General features: G+C 51.1%; 1 protein-coding gene across 1 annotated transcript; it reads left to right on the top strand.

Annotated features, from left to right (window-relative positions):
- The first annotated feature begins 213 nt into the window (after positions 1–213).
- On the top strand, positions 214–8,028 carry LOC146079921 (uncharacterized). Its single transcript, XM_083186640.1, has 4 exons — positions 214–538; positions 3,568–3,694; positions 5,637–5,723; positions 5,909–8,028. Exons 1-4 carry the CDS (start codon positions 512–514, stop codon positions 7,627–7,629), a joined length of 1,962 nt encoding a protein of 653 aa, XP_083042766.1. The 5' UTR covers positions 214–511; the 3' UTR covers positions 7,630–8,028.
- The last annotated feature ends 1,955 nt before the right edge of the window (positions 8,029–9,983 follow it).

Here is a 9,983-nt window from a genome sequence, read left to right as displayed (position 1 = left end):
CTCCCAGCATGCCCCTCTCCAGTAGGACACAATGCTCTGCTCCTGGGCTTCCCTAGTAATGTATGATTGCCAGCACCTGTGGTGACACCTTTCTTATCAGTTACCTAGGTCCCCACAGGTGATGGCAATCATACATTACCAGGGAAGTCCAGGAACAGAGCATTTTCTCCGGCATGGAGAGGGTCAGGTAGGCAAGTATGGTCTCTGAGCCCATGTGCAGGGGAGGTGGGGAAGCAGCCCCAGCCTATTCTGTACATTACTAGGAGGAATAGCCAACCTGCAAGGCCTTATGGGAGTTGTAGTTGTGGAAGCCAGCAGGAAGCAGCCAGTCATGTGACACAGAGAGGATACACTATACAGGACAGGAGTACCGGGCTCAGAGTCCTGCAGCTGGGAACTCCTCTATGGCACAGCTGGATCTCAGGACTCGGATCCCGGCAGACGTCGCGTGCAGCGCCCCTGGATCTGTGCGGTCCCTAGGCTCAGGACTCGGGGCCCCTACAGGCGGATAATGATGTTCAGCTCAGCACTGGGGACTGTGAGTTATATTAACCCCTTCCTCACCTTACAGACTGTACGTGTACAGCAGACGGCGACAAGTCACATGACACAATACGTAACGCGCACAGGAGCACTACAATACTCAGCATGCCGTGTCTAGGGAATCTGTTTGCTTTTAGAATGTTCCAGCGAATTACCATGCAGAGGGGAGCAGTGTTGTAATAGGGAGGGGCGATCGGGAAACTCGTTTGTATTGGATCGATGTGGGATCATTATCATGTGAACCGATTATCATCGGGGAATAACGAATCATACAGAGTAATCATCATCCTGGCCGATATATCGCACTTCCTGCGTCTGCTGGGATTCGGGCGCTGGATATCGATGCCCGTCCCTAATACAGATAATTACATGGCTGCCAGGCGCCAATCCCAACAGTTTAGGGATGTTATGTCGACACAAATATGGTGGACTACTGAAGGTCGACACATGATCTAGGTCAACATGGTTGGAAGGTCGACAATGGCTAGGTCAACGGTTAAAAGGTCGACATGGGGTTCTTCACTTTTCCTTTGAGCCGACATGTGCCGACAGGTGGTATTTCATGCCCTACCATCCACTAGGGCAGGGCTGGGCAACACCGGCCCTCCAGATGTTAGTGAACTACACATCCCAGAATGCTTTGCATTAGTTTTGCTATGTGGCTATGCTGAAACTGATGCAAGGCATGCTGGGATGTGTAGTTCATTAACATCTGGAGGGCCGGTGTTGCCCAGCCCTGCACTAGGGCGTGGCGGGAGAATAAAATAGTGTGCCGGGCGTAGCGTGGCACTGTGCCAGAAGCATGGCGAGAGTAGCACTTTCACTGTGCCCATGTCAACCTAACCATTGTCGACCTAGTGCTTATGTCAACCTTCCAACCTAAGCCAGGACTTCAGTGGTCGACCCATACCCATCCCAAGCAGGACAGTAGGGACGGTTGGTAATTACAAGAGGCTACAACATAATGTAACCTATAACATATACGTATCTCACCTCTCCCAGCGTTATTCGTGGTTCTCATCATGGGGCGTATTTATGAACACCACCGAAAATAGCCCGGGTATGACCCAGAATCACGTGATCACCAGGATGGATCTTATCCCGGCAGCTCCACCATAATACCCAATAAAGATTCCTTATTGAATATAGGGCCTCATTCAGTAGGGGTTGTGGTTTTGTGAGGACATGCAGCCCCTGGTTTCGAATATCACCAGTAGCCCCCTCTGCTGTGCAGCCAGGCGCAGGGCCATCATTTGTTGGCTCGCATCAGCTGCGTGTGACATCACACAGTTGCTGCGCCCCCCCCCCCCAAAATGGTCAGGACACTCCTTGGTGTTCCGGACCACACCCCAGCAATGCTCACCTGCTGCCCCAATAACACAGAATTGCATGGGACCTGATGACAGCAAAATGCAATTTGTATGCGTTTCTTGTGATTTATCGCCACAATCACATAAAGTGACCAAATCACAAGTAACTCGCCCCAGTGTATGGGCACCTTTGGGCACACATGACATTATTCAGACATTATCGCTGACAAATCCGCAATCCATTGTACAGATCGTAGTGCGCATGCGCAAGGCCAAATATATTAAGATCTCTCTGCAATCCCTCGCAGTATGACTGACAGGAAGCCGGCGTGTTGGTGGGAGTGTCAGGGAAGACGCAGGTGCACCCAGGCGTTATCAGGGAGGGTGTGAGACGTCCGCTCCGGCCCCGATCAGCCTGATTCTATCGCAGTATGACTGACAGGAAGCCGGCGTGTGGGTGGGAATCGGCTGTTCCGGGAGTGTCAGGGAAGACGCAGGTGCACCCAGGCGTTATCAGGGAGGGTGTGAGACGTCCGCTCCGGCCCCGATCAGCCTGATTCTATCGCAGTATGACTGACAGGAAGCCGGCGTGTGGGTGGGAATCGGCTGTTCCGGGAGTGTCAGGGAAGACGCAGCTGCACCCAGGCGTTATCAGGGAGGGTGTGAGACGTCCGCTCCGGCCCCGATCAGCCTGATTCTATCGCAGAGATGTGGAAGGTTCAGAGTTACTCACATGTGATGGGGAGTGAGCTGTGTGTGGATTTGCGGTGAATCGCGTTTTTGTAATTCACTGGCAGATTTGCACAGGGGGGTGTGTCTCTTTCTGTGTGGGCGGTGGCTAACTATTACGCAGTTATCTGCAACCTTCCAGATGAGCTGTCAGGTCTGAATCCGTCCCAGAGGGCGAAAGGACCGGTGTTCAGTACTGTGTACTCCCAAGGATGCGTTATCGGTTCCCCATGGCAACCACCAGTCCCCAGCATCCGCATCTGAATGATTATCTCAGCCCCATAGCCGAGGCCACTGAGTCCTACGTCTGGCCTATACTAGTGACTAGGATGTGGCCTGTGGCGCTCTGCAGTGTGATGGCGCTCTGCAGTGTGATGGCGCTCTGCAGACACCGCGCGACATGCACCTCACTCAGTGAATTCAGCCCCTCTGTCTATGGTGGGGACCTGTGGTAATGCCCATGTGCAGATCCCACAGCGGGGGCCTTCGGCAATTCCCCAGGGCGCTCGCTGCCTGACTCACGGGCAGGGGGCATTCCGGGGGGTGGACATCCCACGTTTCATGGGCATGGCCGCAAAAACAGCGGGTGCACCAATAGAAACAATGGGCGGACCCCAGGGAACGCAGGTGTTCTCGGGGCGGGCGAATGGCGTCACGTGACATCAGCGACCGCCCCCAATTTGGACGCGCAGCAGTAAGACCTGATTTTTCCTCTGTGCGGGCGTATGTGTAAGCGTACACATCTGCTTGCAGCGTAGCGAGGGCATTCTGGCAGTGTGTGTGGGGGGGGGGGGGGGCGTGTATTCGACGGGACGTTGTTAACCCGCTCGCCAGGCTCCTAATACACGCACTCTAGGGAGCAAGTCTGAATTACCCCAAAGACCGTTATACAATCATAGGGCTCCTGGGGCTCACCGGCGCGTCCAACCTCGCCCTCTATGGTGCCACCTATTGCATCTTCAGTCATGTACGGTGTCTGTTGCAGGTCCCGGTGTCCTTTGATGAGGTGGCGGTGTATTTCTCGGAGGAAGAATGGCGCCATCTAGAGGAGTGGCAGAAAGAGCTCTACAAGCAGGTCATGCAGGAGAACCTGGACACTGTTCTGTCATTGGGTAAGGAGCTTCCTATAGAGTGGAGGCTGGGCTGTGATTGGTCAACGAACTGCATATAGTGGAGGCTGGGCTGTGATTGGGTAAGGTAATAGAAATATAGTGGATGCTGTGCTGTGATTGGATAAGGATCTAGATATGGACTGGAGGTTGTGCTGTGATTGGGGAGGTCATTCTGGTTGACACTCACCGTTGCGAATTTGTATCAGTGAGCGATGGTGATGGACTGTACATGTGCAGCCATCTGTGCGATGTATAGTCACCGGGTGTCAGCTGTCTGTCCTCTTCCCGTAAAAGGGCCGTGCAAATCCGAGTCAGCAGAGAGTGACTTAAATTTGCGAGCGCTTGAGAAACCATTTCATGGTCGGCAACCATTGAATGATTTCACCCCGGAGCCAAGGCTACGAATGGGTGTTTATGCAAAATATCCATTCGCAGGCGTGCGGGGATAATCGGCGTGCGCGCAGTGTGCAGGCGGCGTTAAGTTGGCTTCAAAAGCTGCAAAATCTGCAGTTTTGCGAGTCAACCAGAATGAGGGCCTAGATATGGACTGGAGGCTCTGATTGGGTAAGGAACTAGCCATGGAGTGGAGGCTGTGTTGTGATTGGTTAAGGAACTGGAGTGGAGGCTGTGCTGTGATTGGGTAAATAACTAGCCATGGAGTGGAGGCTGTGTTGTGATTGGGTAAGGAACTGGAGTGGAGGCTGTGCTGTGATTGGGTAAATAACTAGCCATGGAGTGGAGGCTGTGTTGTGATTGGGTAAGGAACTGGAGTGGAGGCTGTGTTGTGATTGGGTAAATAACTAGCCATGGAGTGGAGGCTGTGTTGTGATTGGGTAAGGAACTGGAGTGGAGGCTGTGCTGTGAGTGGGTAAATAACTAGCCATGGATTGGGTAAATAACTAGCCGTCGGAGGACCTGAGGATGCACCTCATGTCTGCTGCTCCCGTCGGTGGACCTGATGCACCTCGTGTCTGCTGCTCCCGTCGGAGGACCTGAGGATGCACCTCGTGTCTGCTGCTCCCGTCGGAGGACCTGAGGATGCACCTTGTGTCTGCTGCTCCTGTCGGAGGACCTGAGGATGCACCTTGCGTCTGCTGCTCTCGTCGGAGGACCTGAAGTCAGAGGACCTGAGGATGCACCTTGTGTCTGCTGCTCCCGTTGGAGGACCTGAGGATGCACCTTGCGTCTCCTACTCTCGTCGGAGGACCTGAGGATGCACATTGTGTCTACTGCTCCTGACGGAGGACCTGAGGATGCACCTTGCGTCTGCCGCTCCCGTTGGAGGACCTGAGGATGCACCTTGCCTCTGTTGCTCCTGACGGAGGACCACCTTGCGTCTGCTACTCCAGTTGGAGAACCTGAGGATGCACCTTGCGTCTGCCACTCCAGTTGAAGGACCTGAGGATGCACCTTGCATCTGCCACTCCAGTTGGAGGACCTGAGGATGCACATTGTGTCTGCCGCACCTGACGGAGGACCTGAGGATGCACATTGTGTCTGCCACTCCAGTTGGAGGAAGTGAGGATGCACATTGTGTCTGCCACTCCAGTTGGAGGACCTGAGGATGCACCTTGCGTCTGCCGCTCCAGTTGAAGGACCTGAGGATGCACATTGTGTCTGCCGCACCTGACGGAGGACCTGAGGAGGCACATTGTGTCTGCCACTCCAGTCGGAGGACCTGAACATTCAGGCAGATTCTTATACAAATGCAGTACAAGGGATTTACATTTACAGTGTACATTATTTTTATTATTATAAACTCAACTTGAACGGTCTTGTGTCTACCCTGTTATCGGAGATGATCTTGCCTATAGCTTCACCTTATCTAGACATTTGTGACCTAATTAATAACCTCAGGAACCACCTTCTCTAATTAGTGGATATTATTGGAGTTCTCTTGTGACATATATCACATAAAATCAAAGTTTTCTATTTTTCGTAGGGTACCAGTATCGCCAACCCTCACCACCACGAAGGCTCTTTACTGGAGATGACACATGTATCATACATTATACAGCAGCCCAATTGGGTAAGAGACCATTTATTACACACCTCAACCCTTAATGATTTTAGGAGGGCATGTCCCCCAATTTAGGGAAACGGTGAGTGAACTAAATAATCAGATTGTCCCTGGACCCTCTCTTTTCTCCTGGTTTATGATGTAAAATCATTTTACGCGATGTGCGGCCTTCAATTCCTGATTTGTCATTTCAGAGCTGGAGCTACATGGCGACGCGGGAAAGTGGACAGGCAAAGAGAAAGCCAGATGGGACCAAATGCATCATAACAGCGGGCCAGAATGTCCAATTAATGGAGACTTTACAAACGAAGGCAGCAAGCCTTCGCTGAGTAGGAAGGCTCACCCCTGTCTACAGTGTAAGAAGGTGTTTGGCAGCTGGTCCCACCTCGTAGCCCACCAGCAAAGTCATGATCAGGAGAAGGTGCAGAAGAGTGGCTCCAGTGATGTGGTGAACCACCAGGTTGCGGTGGTTGCTCCGCAGCCCATTCATCCAACAGGTAGAATATACGAGTGTAATAACTGCGATAAAACTTTTAGTAACCTGTCGGTCCTGTCTCTGCACCAAAGGACGCACACCGGCGAGCGGCCCTTCAAATGCTTCGAATGCGGGAAGAGTTTCATGAAAAGGTCCCAGCTGGTCGTCCACAAGAAGTGCCACATAGAGGAAAGGCCGTTCAAGTGCACAATGTGTGAGAAGAGTTACAACCAGCAATCCAAGCTGATCGAACACCACAGGACGCACACGGGGGAAAAGCCATTCAAGTGCACAGAGTGTGGGAAAAGCTTCACCAAGAGGTCCCACCTAACGGAGCATTTGAGGATCCACACCGGGAATAAGCCACATAAGTGTGACCAGTGCGATAAGGCATTCCACTACCCGTCAAATCTAGTGGAGCACCAGAGAACCCACAGTGGGGACAGGCCATACCAGTGCACGGAGTGTGAGAAGAATTTCATCAAAATGTCCAAGCTGATTGTCCACCTCCGCATTCACACCGGGGAAAAACCGTATAAGTGTACGGAGTGCAACAAGAGCTTCAGCCAGCAGTCCAATCTAGTGGTTCACCAAAGGACTCATACTGGAGAGAAGCCCTTCATATGCAATGACTGTGAGAAGAGCTTTAGTTACCACTATGCCCTTGTAGTCCACCAGAGAACGCACACTGGAGAGAAGCCTTACAAGTGCCCCCTGTGTGTTAAAGCCTTCAGTCAGCAATGTAACCTTAAACTCCATCTGAAAATCCATGATCCACAACCCCAAATAGACCTAGATGTGGACAAGAAGACTACACAGGAGAAGATGCCACCATTAGAACTTAGAACCACCCATGGTGATGGTCTATCTAACAGTACGGAGTGTAGACTTTTGACCATGGTGCCACCAACAGCCAATATCGAGGCAGGTCCAGATATCATGGAGGAGGGTGAGGATGCTTGTCTACCCTGGTCTCCGTTGAGTCAGTATTTAGGAGCCCTCCTGCCACCGGACAAGCAGTATCCATGTCATGAGTGCGACAGATGTTTCTTGGAGAAGTCTAAGCTTGTTGTCCACCTGAGAACACACACTGGGGAACGGCCTTTCAAGTGCTCCCAATGTGACAAGACCTTCATCCAATGGTCCCATCTGACGGAGCACAGGAAAACACACACAGGAGACCGGCCACACACCTGCACCGAATGCGGCAAGTCTTTCATCAAAATGTCTAAACTGACCGTCCATCGCAGAATACACAGCGGCGAGCGGCCCTACACGTGCGCCGAGTGCGGCAAACAGTTTAGCCAGCAATGTAACCTGGTGGTTCACCAGCGCATTCATACCGGAGAACAGCCCTTTAAGTGTACGGTGTGTGACAAGACATTTCGTTACCAGTCAGCGCTCATAAAACATCGCTGGAACCACACGAGTGAGACATAGACCTCCCACCGAGATCAGCCACCTTTACATGTTACAGGATTTATGGCAAAGTGTACTGGAGTGATGGAGAGGTATACATAATAAACCTGTCTACAATATATACATATGTGACTATATCTGAATTTCAGGTTACTGTTGTACTGTATTGTGATAGGCTGGTGCTTGGTGCCACTCTGTTATAAGGGGTGTAGGGGGCACGGTGCCAGGACAGGGTCAGCAAAGGAGAATAAAATACCGGCAAGCATTAAACTGTGCATGATGCAAACGTAGCTCACGAGTTCAAATCCCCATCATGTCTGATCTGTGTGGAGTTTATATGTCCCCTCGCATATGCGTGGGTTTCCTCCCATTGTCCAAACCTAAAAAAAAAAATTATTCTACCGACTATAATCTCCCTGACACTAGTAGTGTTCATTCATATCTTTGAAAACCCATGCAGTTCCTGTTCCCTGCCTAAGGTGTAGCTGTCTGCTGTGGTGTTTCTAGCACAGGTCTGGTTTGCATATCAGTGCTGATATACAGACCACACTGTGCTAGAAGCACTACAGCAGACACCCCAGGCAGGGAAAAGGAACTGCATGGGTCTTCAAAGATAGCGGGTGCTAGAATGAACACTAGTTTTTAAAAGTAGGCAAGTAATTAGGTAATAAATTAGCTGTGGGGTTTACTATAATTCCCGCAGCACGGGGAAAAGCTATTCAATTAAATGTAATTTTTTGGCTAAAAATCGGGATTCAGGTGCAGAAACCAACTGATTCCACACAGTAGCAGGATATTCATGCTGGGCTGATGTGCACCTGTGGGGCTGTCTGCTGGTCCACACTGCGGCTGTCTGCATAACACAGACCCTGAAGTCTTGCATGACCAAGGGACCACGCTGGTGTGACTCTCTGAGGAACCCCTAACTAGTGGCCTTATACTGATTCACTCTTAGATGCAAATTCCTTCTCAAATGGACAAAGCCATGTGCACAGCAGGTGGGGCAGATGTAACAGATGTGCAGAGAGAATTAGATTTGGGTGAGTTATTTTGTTTCTGTGCAGGGTAAATACTGACTGCTTTATTTGTACACTGCAATATAGATCTCACTTTGAAGAAAAACCCCACTCAAATCAACTCTCTCTGCACAAGTTACATCTGCACCACCTGCAGTGCACATGGTTTTGTCCATTTGAGAAGGAATTTGCCTCTAAGAGTGAACCAGAATAAGGCCCTAGAACCTGTGACGCCTCTATTGATGGTTACCACCTTGTTCTCCCCCATCAATGCCAAAAATAGTAAACATTGGTCATAGACCATAGATTTTGGAACACCGGCGGTCGGTGGCCATCCCTAGCCAGGTCAGGTGGTTCAGGCTCTGCCCTCTATGGGGACATTGGAGAGGGGGGGGGGGGGGGAGGGAAGGTTGTTAATTGCAATTTGAAATTTTAGGTTTGTCAAATCAGCTTAAACACACGTATAGCGATGTACGAATCCCGCTGCCCACGTGAGGCCACTTCTAGAAAGTCATCCAGGGCCACTTTTAATTCCCAACCCGCCCCTGATGATAAAGACTGGAGAGTGTTTCCTATTTTACTGTGACCGCGATCCCTGCGGAAGATGTGGGCTGACGGAATACTCCCAGCAGACTGTCAGCGATTAGACATCTGCCGGCTCCAGTGCATGCCTGTACTCGGTGTGTTGTGTGTGACATTGTGATACATGCTTGTATGATGTCACACTGATGGAGAGAGTGCCGTCTAGGGATGAGCCCAGAGGATTGAAGACTGAAAGTTCTGGTGCAGCCCAGTGTCTGTAGTGTGATTTCAGGTACGCCAGCACTGGAAGGGGGGGGTGGGGAGAGGTCGGGTTGGGAGATGTTATGAGACGAGGGGCCCATTGAGACCCATTCGCTCAACTGCAAATCCGCAGCACGAGCGATTATTGAACAACCGCACATGCACGTGATCCAAAGTGCAAATGGCAATCACAGCGAGCGATGGCTAGCCATAAGTGTATATAACATACACATGATTGTATGGGGTACATTTCTGGTATTGCACTGATGCAGGAACGTAACGAGAAGATACAGCAAAGAACCAGAGCACGTGCTCCCAAGCTCCTGGGTGACCACACTGGGATGCGGCCATTTGGTCATGATGGTCGACATGGGAAAAGGTTGAAAGGTCGTTAGTTCGACAGGTCATTAGTTTGACAGTGTCTAGGTCGACAGTCAAAAGGTCGACATGGGGTTTTTCACTGTTTTTTGAGCCGACAGGCGGTATTTCATGCCCTACCATGCACTAGGGCATGGTGGGAGAATAAAATAGTGTGCCAAGCGTAGCGAGGCACCGTGCCTGACGCATCTCGAGCGC

This window comes from Crinia signifera, chromosome 5, assembly GCF_055691185.1.
Source record: "Crinia signifera chromosome 5, ASM5569118v1, whole genome shotgun sequence".
Taxonomy (NCBI): Eukaryota; Metazoa; Chordata; class Amphibia; order Anura; family Myobatrachidae; genus Crinia; species Crinia signifera.
This window is presented reverse-complemented; position numbering and strand designations above follow the sequence as displayed.